This window comes from Thyridium curvatum (assembly GCF_004353045.1).
Source record: "Thyridium curvatum strain D216 chromosome Unknown NODE_61_length_262293_cov_79.419913, whole genome shotgun sequence".
In the NCBI taxonomy this organism is placed as follows: Eukaryota; Fungi; Ascomycota; class Sordariomycetes; order Thyridiales; family Thyridiaceae; genus Thyridium; species Thyridium curvatum.
Genome location: NW_022156816.1, coordinates 245,404 through 262,293, shown reverse-complemented (window position 1 = coordinate 262,293; position 16,890 = coordinate 245,404). Strand labels below are relative to the sequence as shown.

At 37.6% G+C, this 16,890-nt stretch overlaps 3 protein-coding genes across 3 annotated transcripts; 2 read left to right on the top strand and 1 right to left on the bottom strand.

Annotated features, from left to right (window-relative positions):
* Positions 1 to 7,215: 7,215 nt before the first annotated feature.
* E0L32_008955 (uncharacterized protein) lies at positions 7,216 to 8,217 on the bottom strand (the record flags this gene model as incomplete). Its single annotated transcript, XM_031143866.1, has 1 exon — positions 7,216 to 8,217. One exon carries the CDS (start codon positions 8,215 to 8,217, stop codon positions 7,216 to 7,218), a length of 1,002 nt encoding a protein of 333 aa, XP_030991644.1.
* A 4,198-nt stretch (positions 8,218 to 12,415) lies between these two features.
* E0L32_008954 (uncharacterized protein) lies at positions 12,416 to 13,099 on the top strand (the record flags this gene model as incomplete). Its single annotated transcript, XM_031143865.1, has 1 exon — positions 12,416 to 13,099. One exon carries the CDS (start codon positions 12,416 to 12,418, stop codon positions 13,097 to 13,099), a length of 684 nt encoding a protein of 227 aa, XP_030991643.1.
* Positions 13,100 to 15,781: 2,682 nt separating this feature from the next.
* E0L32_008953 (uncharacterized protein) lies at positions 15,782 to 16,441 on the top strand (the record flags this gene model as incomplete). Its single annotated transcript, XM_031143864.1, has 1 exon — positions 15,782 to 16,441. One exon carries the CDS (start codon positions 15,782 to 15,784, stop codon positions 16,439 to 16,441), a length of 660 nt encoding a protein of 219 aa, XP_030991642.1.
* Positions 16,442 to 16,890: the final 449 nt, after the last annotated feature.

Sequence of the window (16,890 nt, the reverse complement as noted above, 5' to 3'; positions counted from 1 at the left end):
ATAACTGCTGCTAACTGAGCACTGGTTAGCACGCCGTTTCGGGCAGGCGGTGTGTGGTTTTCTGCCGGCCAGTCCTGCGGCCCGTCTGGGGCGGTGCCCCGCGGTAACTGCGGCTGGTTTCGTGACAATAACTTATTAGGGATTATATAGTGGATCTTCCTTAGCTACTAATTATTATATTGCCTTAGGGATACTAATGTAATATCTTATAATAAGTTGAAGGAGGTCTAGCTTCTTCTATATATGTTTTATATAGGGGACCAAGCAGTTTATATGAATAAAATTATTAATTTATAGTAATAGTTTATCTAATATAAGTAGCTATTATTGTTGCTACTGCTGTTATGTCTATTATTATTAAAAAATAATAATGCTTGATGGTATCTAAAGAGTGAGGATCTCTTAGGACGATATAGGGGGAGGAGGAAATTTTATGAGAAGAATGGAATAGAAGTAAAAGGAGGTTGATCTTCCTTGCTGGCTTACACCAGATAAGAACACCTCTTACTACTAATTTAATAGGCAAGAATAGGACTGAATGTAGTAGTATGAATGTGGTTGGATTCTAACTAAAGCTATCAGAGCTAATCAGTGTAAGATATGTACAGACAATGACCAATAGCTTTTGATAGCTATCAGCAGCTATTATCTATCAGTATTAATGTGTAACAGCACATATTAACAACTTATGGCCTATGGCCTAATAGTTATAGAGTAAGAAATCTATTAAATTATAATTAAGAGATTAAAAAGTCTAGAACTAATTCTAGGTCTTAACTATAATTAAGAGGTTTAAAAGTCTAGAACTAATTCTAGGCCTTAGATCTATATTAAAGATAGTTATTAGGCTTAAGAGCCTTTATAGTTAGAGAACTATACTTAATCAATCTATAATAATAATTATATTCTTATTATTAGATATTATTATAATATCTTTAAAATATAGATATTATATTTATTATATCTCTTTTAACTATATTATATTAATAATATAACTTAGCTTATATCTAATAGATATACTAAAAATAAATAAAATAGATAGATAGATTTAAGATATATTAATATATAACCCTCTTAAAGGATTTATAACTATAGTATAATTCTATAATATTAGATTAATTAATTAATTAGAATCTTATATATAAGTTATTTAAATAGCTTCTATTAACTCTATTTAATTTATAACCCTATTAAAATAACTATTAATATAGTAAAATTATTATCAGTTCTATTTCTTCTTTCTTCTCTAAAGATATTTAACTATCTTTCTTAGATATTCTAGCTATAATTAGTATTTCTTAATATTAAAGAGATAGTTAAGATTTAGATTATTAGATTATATCTCTTTAAGGATAACTAGACTCTTAAGTAACTCTATAATATTAATAGTCTCTAATAGGCTATATCTAAAGCCTAGAAGGCTATAATTATTAATATTATTAATTCTTCTAGTAATTTTATATAGTTTATTTAAATTAAACTTAGAAAAGATAAACTTCTTAACTTTATTAAAGAGTTATCTATTCTTCTTATTAGATACTATAGAAATAAGAAAGAATACTATCTCTTTAGCCTTAAATATATATATTAATATTATATAGGGTTATTTAATAAAGAATATACTTAAGAGTCTTAATATAGATAAGTATAAGAGATAAACTTAAGAGAATAATAAGAGGATAGATTATTTTATATATATTTAAGATAATCTCTTAATAGTAGTCTTAAAATATATTATTATTATATTAGAGCTTATAGGATAGATTACTTATTATTAAGAGACTGTTTATTATAATAATTTAATTATATCTATTATTATTAAATAGCTTATATATATAGATATCTAGATAAGTTAACTTATTAGCTAGCTATAGGGTAAGAAATCTATTAAACTATAGTTAAGAGGTTAAAAAGTTTAGGACTAATTCTAGATCTTAATTATAGTTAAGAGGTTTAAAAGTCTAGAACTAATTCTAGATCTTAATTATAGTTAAGAGGTTTAAAAGTCTAGAACTAATTCTAGGCCTTAGACCTATATTAAAGATAATTAGTAGCTATTAGGCTTAAGAGCCTTTATAATTAGAGGATTATACTTAATTAATCTATAATAATTATTATATCTCTTTTAACTATATTATATCAATAGTATAGCTTAGCTTATACTTAATAGGTATACTAAAAATAAATAAAATAGATAGATAGATATTAATATATAAAATATAGCTTACTTTAATTTAAGATCTCTTATTTAATAACTTTAAATTATATAGATTAAATAATAATATTACTTAATAATACTTATATATTAATATTAATTATAAAGCTTTAGTTATTTAATATAGAATAAAATAATAGATTATTATTATTAAAGATAATAATAATAATAAAGCTTCTACTCTCAAGATTAAGTAGTAGTAAGAATAATTTACTACTTATTATATAAGTATCTACTCTTTAATACTTTATTATAGAGATATCTATAATTATTAAATATCTTTACTATTTATTAAGCTTCTTTATTATATATTTAGCTTAAAAGCTACTTATTTATATAGCTTAATATATATAATATTAAGAGATATCTCTACTCTTATTAAAGAGATAATAAATAAGAGAGATAAAAGAGATAGGCTAATTATATAATTTCTTCTTAAAGTTTAAATTAAGTATAGAGTTATTAAGTTATTTTATTTTAAAGTAAATATTATTTATCTTAATAATCTTATTATTTAATATAAGTAATCTATATATTATATTATCTTTAAAGCCTATTAAAATATAATATTCTACTCTTTTATCTAGCTTCTTTAATCTTTATTATAATAGATATCTTTAAACTTTTGTTAGGCCACATGGCCATGCTTGTCGATGTGCGCTGCTGCGCACGGACCTAGATTGATGACTGCTGATGGCAGCTGCTGACAACTGTCAGAAGTTGTAGGTCATCATCATCTACATATAGCTTAGCATACAAACCTTTAGTTGTAGTTGGAATCCAACCACGTTCATACCACTGCATCCAGTCCCATCCTTGCCCATCAACTTTTATATTAATAATTCTAATATTAAATAGATTTAATTACTATTTATAGACTATCTTAAAGAGTATAATATTTAGTATTAAGTAAGAGCTTTAATTATATAGATAGTTAATTATCTTAAGAATAATAAGTTAATACTTCTAAAGAATATATCTTTTAAATATTATAGGTAGTAGCTTATCTTTAATATAATAGTTAAAAGATTCTATTAGACTATTTAATTAGTATTACTTAATCTTTAAAATATATATCTCTATCTCTTTTATAATATATTAATATTTAAAGATCTTATTAAGAATCTCTTATATATTATTAAAATATATTAGACTATACTTCTATTATTATAGTTCTTAAAGTTTAAATATAAAGATAAATTCTTAAATATATTAGTAGATCTTTTCTTAAGATAGAATCAGCTTAGTTTTACTATATTAATTATAGTTATTAATTATTATAATTTAGTATTATTTATTATTTAGGCTATTAATATATAATCTAACTATATTATAATAGATAGTATTATTAATATACCTCTCTTTAAGTAGTTCTCTATAGTATAATAGCTCTATTATTTATTCTTAAATATAGGGTTTATATAAGTAAAATTATTAGACTTTCTCTATTCTATCTATAATCTCTTAAAGCTTAGTAATATTCTCTTTATCTAGATAATTTATTCTTTTATATTATAGATATACTTTATTATTAATTATATAAGATATAAGTACTTAGATTCTAAGATTAGTTATCTATAATATAAAGAGAATATTAAATTAAATTTCTTAAATATATCTCTCTTTTATACACTTATTATTAATATTTTTAATAGACTAATAAATATTCTAATACTCTCTTATTATTATAAACTCTATTCTACTATCTAGAAGTTATATAAGAAAGACTAGATTAACTTTAAGATTTAAGATATAGAGTATATTCTAAAGTTTAAATTTAACTTTCTTTTTATTAATAAAGTATATCCTTTTAATAATACTAATTTTAATAATATTAATATTAATTCTTCTAATATTTTAGATCTTATAATTAAAGAGGTACTATTTATAAAACTCTTTCTATTAAAAGATATAATAAGATTCTAAGCTTAAGTTAAGAATTTAGGCTTAGTAAAGAGTATAATAGTTAATTATTACTTATATTATAAATAGTCTCTATTCTTATCTATTTAATAAAAGATAAAGATAAAGCTATTACTTTTATTATTAATAAGCTTCTTATTATTTCTATTATTATAGCTATTTTAATTAGTATTATAATCTTTATAATCTAACTAACTTATCTATTTAAATCTATAGTTACTTTTAATAGATTTATTTCTTAATTTAAGATATAGCTTCTAATAATAATCTTTAATATACTCTATATAGTTATAATAGATATAATAAGATATCTTAATTATTTTAAACTTCTCTTTCTTTAATAATATATTAGTTATATTATACTTTTAACTTTATTATCTCTAAAAGTTCTTACTTAACTTTCTAACTCTATTAACTCTATCTATATATATATTTAATTTCTCTCTTTTATTATTAATCTTATTAATTAAATAACTTTTCTCTACTTTAATACTAAGAACTATAACTTTAAGAGTTAGTAATATCTCTTAATAAATTATCTAGAATATAGTTTATTAGATCTTAAAGTAATAGTTTAAACTCTTATTAAACTTAGAAAGAATAAAGCTCTTTAAAAGCTTATATTTTAGTTTAATATTATCTAATAACTTCTATATCTCTTTAATTTATTAAGAAAGAGTCTATACTTCTATCTATCTATCTATCTATTTTATTTATTTTTAGTATACCTATTAGATATAAGCTAAGTTATATTATTAATATAATATAGTTAAAAGAGATATAATAAATATAATACCTATATTTTAGAGATACTATAATAATATCTAATAATAAGAATATAATTATTATTATAGATTAATTAAGTATAGTTCTCTAATTATAAAGGCTCTTAAGTCTAATAACTACTAATTATCTTTAATATAGATTTAAGGCCTAGAATTAGTTCTAAACTTTTAAATCTCTTAACTATAGTTAAGATCTAGAATTAGTTCTAGACTTTTTAACCTCTTAACTATAGTTTAGCCTATAGCTAGCTAATAAGTTAACTTATCTAGATATCTATATATATAAGTTTATAAGTCTAGATATATAAGCTATCTACTTAATAATAATAGATATAATTAAATTATTATAATAAATAGTTTCTTAATAATAAGTAATCTATCCTATAAGCTTTAATATAATAATATACTTTAAGATTATTACTAAGAGATTATCTTAAATATATATAAAATAGTCTATCCTTTTATTATTCTCTTAAGTCTATCTCTTATACTTATCTATATTAAGACTCTTAAGTATATTCTCTATTAAATAATCTTATATAATATTAATATATATATTTAAGACTATTAAAAAGATATTATTCTTTCTTATTTCTATAATATCTAATAAGAAGAATAAATAACTCTTTAATAAAGTTAAGAAGTTTATCTTTTCTAAGTCTAATTTAGATAAATTATATAAGGCTATTAAAGGAATTAATAATATTAATAATTATAGTCTTCTAGGCTTTAAATATAGCCTATTAAAGACTATTAATATTATAGAGTTACTTAAGAGTCTGATTATTCTTAAAGAGATATAATCTAATAATCTAAATCTTAACTATCTCTTTAATATTAAGAAATACTAGTTATAACTAGAATATCTAAGAAAGATAGTTAAGTATCTTTAAAGAAGAAAGAAGAAATAGAACTAATAGTGATTTTATTATATTAATAGTTGTTCTAATAGGGTTGTAAATTAAATAGAGTTAATAGAAGCTATTTAAATAACTTATATATAAGATTCTAATTAATTAATTAATTTAATACTATAGAATTATACTATAGTTATAAACTCTTTAAGAGGGAGTCTATACTTCTATAAATATATTAGAATTAATTATTTTAAATTTAGTAAACTACTTTTATAATACTTTAATATTAATATCTTAATATTTCTTTTTAATTTAGTTTAATAAGTTTATAATAATAATTTTATTATAAAATAACTTAATATTTATATTATTAAGTATTATCTATATTATATATAGATATATATATTACTTATTAGTTTACTACTTTTATAAGATTAAGAGTACTTAATTAAAACTTTAATAAATTAATATAAGATCTTTAATATCTTTATTATAAAGTTAGAGTTTAATATTCTTAAATTATAATATATAAGACTTATATTTATTTAGTTTTAATTATAAGTTAATATTAATTAAAGATAGATCTAGCTTTTTAATAAATAGCTCTAGCTTTATAACTATAATACTTATTTAAGTAATAATAATATCTATTTAATCTTATTCTTTTAAATATTATAATAATATATTTAATTATAATAAGAATTATAATAATAATAGATTCTTATAAAACTAATATTATTATAATAATAATTATAAGCCTCTTATACTTAAGAGCTTATCTTTAACTTTATCTCTATTATTATTATTATTTATACTAACTATAAATAATAATAAATTAATATTAACTTTAAATACTTATTATATTAACTTAATATAATTATCTATACTTAATATCTTTAGCTATCTTATAATTAATTATTATAATAGAAGTTAGTATTATAATAATAAAGAAGTAGAAATATCTTATATTATTAATACTTATTATTTATTATTATTATTACTTTAATATTACTTATAGCTAATTTAAACTAAGATTAATCTTTAAAGATAGTAAAATTATTCTATAATATCCTAATTAATATTCTTTATAAGTATAAGTATTAATACTTAGCTAATTTAGTATAAAAAATAGAATTTATATAGAATTCCAGGCTTACAACCTATTAAAATAGACTGGAATAGTGCTTAATTAACTTGCTTAGAGTGCCTAGAAGAGTAGGAAGGCGCTATATCTAAATATATACAACATCTGATAATAGGAATAGCCTTATGTATAGGTACTTATAGTACACACACCGATCCCGGCTTTCAGCACTAAAGCCCTTATACAAGTTCTAGGTAGATCTTGACGAGTATATCGTCTTGGTACGCTGATGGGATATGTTCTGTATCCCTCTCCCCGAATAAGAAACCCCTTACGCACATAGCAGTTGCCTCACAGATATGGTCCAAGCACCTCCTGAGCCCGAGCCCAGACCTTCGGCTGCGCCTTCTCGCGCACCACAGGCATGACCGTCTCCTTCGGCCACGTCTCGCACCGGTGGCTGACGATGAACAACCCCCCGCTCTCTTTCTGCAGCGTGTTGATCCCCGGCTTGCCCGTCCACGGCACGCCCTTGCCGCCAAACTTGGCGCTGGTGCAGTTGAACAGCTGCCGCTGGCCCGAGACCTCGTCGCTCATGGCCAGGAGGCGGATCAGCGGGTTGAGGAAGAGGTAGACGAACCACGCCCACAGCGAGTTGGGGTCCACGTCGCCCCGGTGCACGTTGCCCGTGTTGACCCAGCCGGGCGAGGCGTGGATAAAGGTGACGTGCGGGTTGTCGGCCGCGACCTTGTCCAGCGCCGCCGAGTTGAGGTTGACGTACTGCGACTGCGCCTTGACGGCGCTGAAGTTGCCCGGCCGCTGCAGGTCGATGTCGTCGACGTCGATGCCGTTGGCCGTCTCGAACCCGCCGCCCAGCACGCTGATGACGCGCGGCGCCTCGGCGGCGCGCAGCGCGGGGAGGAGCCGCAGCACGAAGAGCAGGCGCGAGTAGTACTCGAGGCTCTGGCACACCTCGAGGCCCTCGGCCGTCTCGGTGCGCCGCCCGAACGGCGCGTAGCCCGCCGACAGGAAGAGCAGGTCGACGCGCGGCTCTTTGCTGCTGATGAGCTCGCACACGCGCCTCACCTCGGCCAGCAGCGAGATCTCGGCCTCGGTCCACACGATCTCGGCGCGCGGGTTGGCGGCCTCGAGCTCGGCGATCAACGCCGCCGCGCGCGCCGCCGCGCTCCGCCGGCCGACGAGGTAGATGCGCACGCTGGCGCCCGTGGCGACGAGGGCGCGCACCGTCAGCTGGCCCACGCCCGAGGTGGCCCCGGCGAAGACGGAGACGCGCGGCGCCGTGGCGTCGTTGATCAGCGCGTTGGACGCCTCGATTTCCGCCTGGCTGGGCATCGCGGGTGTTTGTGTGTGTGTGTGTGTGTGTGTGTGTTCTTTGTTTTCTTTGATGATGATGGTCGTCAGAACATACGAAAACAGGACTTCTGGAATATTAAAAAGGAGAGATGGCTTCTTTCTTTTCAATAAAGAGGCAGGGACTGAAAGAGGCAGGGACTGAAAGAGGCAGGGACTGAAAGGATGCAGCAGAACAAAGGCGACGAGTGTCCTTTATTAGGCTAGCATAGTGAGTGATTACGCAAAAAAGTCACCGAAGCCGTACCGGGCTTCGGGCTTGCGGGTTGCTGTTGCGCCGGTCGGTGCCGTCATGTGATTAGGTGGCAGCGCTGCGCTGGGCGGTTAAATTCGGTGGCTGAGTCTTGCGTCACGGCTGAGACTGCTGTGAGTCACTTTCTATTTGCTATTCATGACCCCAGCTGACGCTGCGTTTCGTATGTTGAAAGCAATTTACCGTTCTGTTTGGGTGACTGGCGATGTCCAGGCATACGGCCTCAAAGATGGAATACGGCATTTACCGCCTCCAGCAGGTTCCAGACGAGATTCACGTGAGCTCAGGCCATCTTCCGTCGTCAAGTGCCTGCGTTTGTAACGACCTTTCGCTACCTGCACCCTCCATGATGGTATTGTAGGGCGTCACGCCTGGCCTGAGGCTCCGCCATTTTCAATGTCGGAGGTAGTCATTGGGCCTATTCTCTCGCATGAAGCCTTGGATGACGCTGGCCGCTGTTAGGGTAGCTTCGGAGTGGACTGCCTAGTCTAGCTGGCAATTGGGACCCCCCTTGGCGCTCCTGTTTGTGTCTGGGGGTTTGTGTACTTGGTCCCTCAAGCGATCCTGACTGCGCTTTTGGCATCACGAGCGAATCCGTAGAGCCCGCCATGCTTGCCGTTTTGTATGTCAAACCTGAGTTCATTGTGATTAGCCTCTTGTAAATGTTTTTGTAGGTATGCAGCTTGACTTACGTCCGTGTGGGGAAAGTTCTTGGGAGCAAGCTTGTCCCACAAGGGAGAGTTGGCAGTTGAAATATGCACACGCTTCCACCCGTGGTCTCACAGAGGCTGTCGACTTGAGGCACGAGAGACGGAGTCCATCCACCGCAAGCTAGGATCGTTAGGTTAGCTTGATGAGATGTCCCGTTAGTAGCAGTCTGCACACTAGTCACTTTGGAGTTGGCTGCTCCGAGGAGATGCGAAAAGGTGCCTTGCGGCCTGTCGAGAACCATCTTGACACCCAACGACCCCACCTTGTGAAGGGCAAATCGGCAAGCCTTGTCGGCATAGACAAGCCGCCCTGGACATCTAGGAGACCGTGGTTGTTCTTGCGATTAAACGGGTGTATAGCACAGCAAAATCGACTTTTGGCCTTTGACACGTTCTACATCATCCTGGTTCGTGAGCACGACCTGCGTGTGAGTTAGCCCCACGTGGTTCATGTTCTTGATAGTGTTCTTTTAAAACCGAGCAAGGGCCGAGTCGGAGGTCATGGTGTAATTGCCATTTGCTCACGAATAGCACGTCTTCTGTCGTCAAACCAGGAGGGACGGCTCTTCCGCTTTTTATCTCTCGGTTGCACTGCTTCCATCGGGCGATGGCGTCGAGAGCTGTAGTCTGATACTCTCCCTCATAGCCAGATGCGGCCTTGATAATCTTGTTGATATCTTCCGCGAAGTCAGCCTTTCGATTTTAGTAATCAAGACGAACAGGCCCAGCGGCAGAAGCAGCATTGCAACCCTTGTCATAGGAGTATTGGCTCTTATGATAGGTTTGGTTGTCTAGGACATTGACATTGGTGTAACCTCGTTCGGCGAGATGTATGGCAGTGCTCAGGCCGAAGACACCAGACAGAACCGGAAGGCATTCTACCGCTCGGGCAAGACTTACTTAGAGGACAGCAAACATGGCGTCGACTAGGGACGAGGGTATCGGTGTGGCACCTGGCTCCAGACGACTTCACGAGGCGCAGTCTTGACTGCCCTATGGTGTTTGGCAACGATGGCTCTGCAAAGGCTTTTTGGGAATACATGTCTCTCGAGAGACGCAAAATTCAGCTTGGCCTTGCTAGGACCCAGTTTCAGACCCGGATGTGGAACTGACTGAGGCTAAGTTGAAAGGCTGGGAGCAGCAAGAAATTACTATAATAGACTCCCCATCTACACAAGTGGGTGGAACATTACCAGCAATCCTCTTTCCTGATAGATTCAGTTTCCATTTCCCGAAGCGCAACGATAGTTTTCCATAGGCCCGACTTTTTCTCTCCCCCGTTCAATGAGGCCGTCATTTATAATGGTCTTGTGTACTATAGTGGAAAGATCGGTCTCGACCTAGGCACTAGCAAGCTCTTCGTGGGGGACAATGTTGGCAAATAGACGACTGTAAGTAAGTGCCTGGTTCCACTCATTCCCCGGCGAGCACAGAACGGACTAAGGCTCTCTATATGTAGACTATAGCTCTCAAGTTGCTTGAGTCTGTCCTTATCATCGCTAGTAGCAACCTCTACAAGGTATTAAAGGTGATATCTGTTCAAACTAAATGCATGAAAGTTTTAAAAAAAATAACACCGGTATTATCAGGCTGATATCTTTATCACTGGCAGAAAAGACTTCGAAGCAATGAATCCCGCTTGTAAGCGAGCCTCAAAACCGTCCTTCTTCATGAAATCAGTCTAACATCACAGATACCGCTCTTGTGCCTGACCCAAAGCCTGCTCGAGTATGCGTAACGGTATCAGAGCTGGGACGCAACGCGAAGGTCGACATCGATAGTACTGAGATTTTGGGTATGTCCATTCCTCACAGTCTGAATTCAACACAGGCCAGCCATCTTTTTGAAGCCTTCAGGTCCTAGCAAGGATCTAGAACATTAATAGAGATATAAAGTAACTAGGTGATAGATAACACATCAACAAACTGACACCAATCACCTACACTTTTAGACAAGTCTATCTGGTTCTAGACCTTACTTTTATTAAGTAGAATATAGTAATAATCTAGAATATAGCTTATTAAGTGTAAAAGCTGTTAGAAGAAAGGTGGCTCCCTTAATTATATTATCAGAAAGAAAAGGCCACTGTGATGTATAGGGGTTCTATATGGTTTCAGAGTCATACAGTCAGCTTATATATCTTTATACTATATACAGAAGATTATATATATCAAGGTACACACATCGAACACCCGGCAGCTAGCATCTTAGGACAGACGGACTCCGACGGCTTGGCGGTCTTAACCGTCTCCAGCATTAGGGAGGGCGTGCGATAAATATTCCCATTGGCTCAGTTAAGAAGCCAAGCTTGCGGGATGCCGCATGGCAGGTACCGTCGCGTAGCGCATTTGCCTCCTCTTGCACGCAACTGCCTGTAGGTAAGGAGCGCCTGACCTTCACAGGTTCTATATAGGACTAACACGAGCCGACCCCCTTCCTAGACTGATGGGCACACCGCGTGCAGTGTTATGATGGTCATGTCCGGGTTATTATCAAAACAAAGGTCACAGGGTTGTTTTCGTTCCTTTGGGGCTCCAATAAATGTATTATGCTTGAGAATCAGCCAAAGGAGCTCTGCTCCATGAAAACAACACTAGGATGATTAGATTGCCCAATGAGGTTTTGCCTGCCACTTTCAGTCACGATGGTCAAACGAAGGTAAGGCTAGACCCGGAAACGATTGACAGCCTCAGATTGATGTCTCGAACATAATCAACACGCAGTCCGCAGCGTTGCCGACGTGGATTCTAAGCCGACCAGAAACCCTCCACCTGTCTTACCAAGTGTTTGAAAACTCGATGATTGCCGTAGGGGTACACGACGTCAAACGTACGGCTACACTTCTATCATGCATGGATAGCAGCAAGGTTTGGCAATTTTATCTCGGCGCTTCGCTCTGAGTGGGAGCAGCGTTCATCTGCACGGTATGGATCGGCGCTACAACAGACGGGACGGGTGACCCTTCAGCACATACTCCACCGATTTCTTGTCCATATGCAGGTATATTACGTGGATGGAGAGGTGGAGCTAGCCAAATCTGCTTATAAATAGCACTGAGATGACACTACTCGGTTCCGTTCCGTTGCATGTCATGCATACAGTATCTATCGTGAGAGATACGAAGCTCGAACTGCCCAACATCGAAACGGCTCCTTTGCACAGGGAGTGACCATGGTCATGTTCAAACTGCCAGATATCTATGGAATTACACTTCACGATGGTGCATGGTGGTGACTTGAGTCACAAGTACGATCTAGGGCGCAAGATTGGCTCAGTAGGCGACAGCGACAAAACAGCCCAAGAGGACATCTTGGTTCAGGTCTTCTCCCGTCCAATACTACGGGAAGAAGCTCGTCGGGTGGAGCCCAATCAACACATCTGGCCTGGAGCTCCGATCAACCTATTGGCTCACTCATTATTGATCATTTCTCCATCAGCGTCACCTGATTACATAGCATTTCCACTAAGCATTGATAGGGCAGATCGCCTCTCAGCAGCTTTATCGCGTACAGGTCTTGTCCAGTTCGCATTTCAGCGTAAAGGTCGGAGCGACTGCGGTTCGTGGACCACTAATGGGGAAGAGAGCTCTAATAACACTGGCCGGGATGCGGAGGAGTTGGCTGTCGTGAGTCAATACATAAATGCCTCACTCCAGACTGGCTGCATCACTCCCGCAGATATCAGTCTAGTGGAATTCTGTGGTTGCCTGGGGATCGGATCTCTCCTTGCCGCTTCCACTTCGGTTGGCATTGCATTTACCTGGCCGCCCGGCTCTGGTCCACGCTCGATCACTCTAGGCGAAGTCAACGTGACCGATAGGGTTCTACGGGAACAGTCCACCGCCCTTCTTTCGGGTTCGGAGGTGTCACTGTTTATGGTTCACATGAAATCGGGCTTGTAGCGCCATACGCTTGACGACCTTAGACCGGGGTTGTGAGGTCTCCTGTCGGTGCGAATCAGGAACCACTTAGGCTGGGAGATCTATCCCTCAGAGATGATTCATTTCGGTCACCTTTTAGGCCAGAAGACAACAGGCGGAGCACTATTGTTGGGCACGTCTTCAGAGAATCCGTTCCATATTTTGGAATACCTTGCCCCTCCTGGACATGCTATACCACGGTGTAGAGTCTGATGACTTCAATGCTTTCGTCTGATGACTTCAATGCTTTCGTCTGAAGTGATCAGAAAGGGCAAAAGGGGGTTGGCTAATCGCAGTAGACTCTCCGACCAGAAGTCATCTGCAAAACTGTCGATGACATCAATTATAAGTCTGTCCCATTAGGAACCATTCAGAGGCATAGGTATGGCGCCGTTTCATATGATATCAAGTCTGTCAGCAAGTACATGTACATCAGGCCTGCCCAATGCAACCTGGAATACCACACTAGCACAGGCACCCAACAAGATTAGATTTCACTTGATGCAATCTCGCAATGTTTGCCAGCCTCGATTAGACTCAAGTCAGGATATATTGCGAGGAAAGTAGCTTCGTAAAGGGATCTCGGCACTTAATCCTTGACTATCTCGGGCCCGTCTCTCGCACCCTTAGATCTTGCGTCCAAGCCCCAGAGGCAACCATCGGAGGCGGTACTGCAGAATCTTGCAATGACTTTACCATAGGCCCGTGTGCATCTCTGGTGTTTGATACATCTAATCAACCAGAGGAAAGCAATGTCTCGGTATAAGCTTGTGATGTCATCTCTGGCGATTCCGATTGCCAAATACTGGCAGGATACTACGCACTTATATTGACCATGCAATGGCTCATCAGTCAAACCGTGCGCAGTCGTAGCCGAGATGCGAATTAGTGCGACCTATATATGGCTTTTTGAAATTTCAAGGTCCATTGTACCAAGTCCTGCTCGGCGTTAGGAAAACAACCGAGTCAAGAGTCTGGCCATCCAGGGTCCATGGGGCCAAATGTCTGATGAGATGGAGGCTAGCCATTTCCGTAAGACTTAGTTCAATCTAGTATGATGTATGCATTGGCATTCTGTGGTGTAGCCATGTTTGCGACATAATCTCCTCTTTGTCCTCGTGCACAAATACAGTACAGTATTAGACTAGAGAACTTAGCAGGCTCGGTGCAACCACAGGGTGGCATCATTAGATGGTTCTTCATCAAAGTAACGTACCATATTTCAAGAATTGAGTCCCAGTTCGAGGAGCTACGTTCCGAGCAGTGAGTAGCCGGTCGTTGACTACTGCGTGCCAGGTGTCTGGGTGGCCAGGTCAGGACCAAGACCAATGTATGGACGAGACTGGTTAAGGCAAGCCCCTTGGTCGTAGGCCACATTTAACAATTCTTTACATACATAACGCTAACCCTTATTCTCTTAATAAATAAGTTCATAGCATTATAATTTTGATAAAGCTTTTTCTATTATAAACAAGATATAATTAAGATATTTTAAAAAAATATTTTTAAAATTGTTAACTCTCTTAATACTTTAATATAGAATATATTCATAAACTAGTTCAGAGCTTTAAGATATACTTTATTCTATCAAGAAAATATTCATACTTTATTTTATATTTGTTTTTCAATAAGAATTCAATAAGCTTTCCGAATTGGGTATTTTTATTTTTCTGAGTATTCTTTTACACTAGTAATCTAAAGTTTAAAAAGTGGATTTTCGGTGTATCAAGGTGGCCCACGACGAGCGGTGGTCCGGGATGTGGGTACTTGCCTTATCTATCACTCGAGTGAAGCAAACATAGATGGTACCAGACTCCTGAACAGGTTAAATGAGAAGGATGGATTTCAAGGGACGAGAGGACTAGCTGTGAATATCTCTTCTCGTCCAGTCACTCTGCCATTCGTGCGAGGACCGTTCGGTCTGTCGTATGACTCGTATGGGCCAAACACATAGGTATCTCCATACTATTCACAGAAGACACATGGAGATGCCACTGGCTTCTCACTGACAAAAGAAAAGATGGATGGCGTTGTCCCGGTCGAGAAGATAGTTGCGGACATGTCATGCCATGACCCTCGAACGTTCACCCCTACCCTAGACTGTCGCCCCCACCCTAAGCCGTCAAGTTCCTGCAGTATCAGACTTTGTAAAGGGCGTTGATCTCATTGTCTGGACGATGGTGTGTCACGTACTAACAGGATGGACATTCCTGTTGGGGCCGGACCCGGCGAGGGGGTGGGACCTTGGGGCTTAGGGGTGGCCCCCTCCCCCCCTAAAACTACTACTGTGCCCACCCATTTTCTGTGTGAACTTCCCGTCTGCTGAATTAACTCGTTGTAGCACTCGATATGATGGTACCTCTGCTCCTGAGGCATATGTTACTGAACAATTGGCAGCCCTCCCGAGGGTATAAAAAGGCGCCCTGGGAACGAATTTCGATGATTTCCTACATTCTCGACACTAGACATCGACGTCTACGCTGATCATCATATTCGACCAAGCCATCCATCCAACCATCCTGAAAACCCTTTGGCATCGGGAATACCGTGTCCACCCGCCCGACCGCGAGCCCAGCCACGCCGCTATCACCCTGCGAAGTTCGATCGATCTACTCATCACACACCAGACTCTTCCGCAAAGCACGAGAGCAGAGTGGATAAGAGATGGAGCAAGATCGGGAGAATGTGGGCAATGCCACGGAGGCTACATTCTCTGGTTTTGACCTCCGACATACTGAGGGCCAGTTGGCTGCTTGGGAGGCCATCTGTCGGGGCGAGTTGAAGCAAGCAACCTGGGAAGATGAGGCATCTATGGATTGGATTTGGACAAATCAACCCAGAAAGGTTCTGGCTTGGAGAGTTAGTTGGATGTCGGATCGTGGACGCGTCGACTTATCGTCACTCCCTCCACCTCCCACCTCTCCCGAGGATTCCCCCCAGGAAGCACTCGACTGGCTCGTCCAGGCTGGCGACATTGATGAGGCATGGGCCAAGGTCTATCTACTATCCGATATCGACGAAGAGAAGGCAATGCAGCAGCTGCATCTTGACCTCATCGAGGGGCGCAAGATATATCTGAGCGAGGCGCCATGGACCGATTACCATGACTGGTGTTGCCCGTGCGAAATGGAGCCCAATTACCCACGACTTCACTATATTACAGATGGTCAAGTTGGCGAGGTTGTTGATAGCAGCTTCGCCGATGACTTCGCCTGGAAATTCGGGTATGACCATAGCCGCCCCTTAGCCAATGTCGAGGACTTGGAGATGGTCCTGGAAGATGAGCGGGTGCTCGAGGCTGGCTCAGGTTTTCTCTTCTATTGATTGAATGAGGACGATGAAGCTATCGAGACTGGCGAATAAATTGAGGGTGAAGGAGCTAGCGGTGTTCACTTAGAGTACATCTTGGAGATAGGTTTCCGCAGAGTGTGGAAATGGCAGCACCACGGATAGACAACCCAAAGAGGATGATGATCAGTTCATCGGGAGGAGTAAGCGATACACAAAAGAAAAGGAAAAGCTTCGCACTTTGGAAGGGTATATCATGGATACCTGACCCATAGAGCAGTTGGAGGATACAAGTATACGATGTTCCCCAATACAAAATACTGGGATTATTATACAGGAATACTCTGTGTTTTGAATCTTTACTGAGATCCCAAGTCTTGAAAATACAAGGAAACACGTTTATCCCAAAGAGGATACCGCTCTTCAGTACCGGAAAGATTGTGTTGTCCGGTCTGTATGACAATACAATGAAATCCAACCCGGCA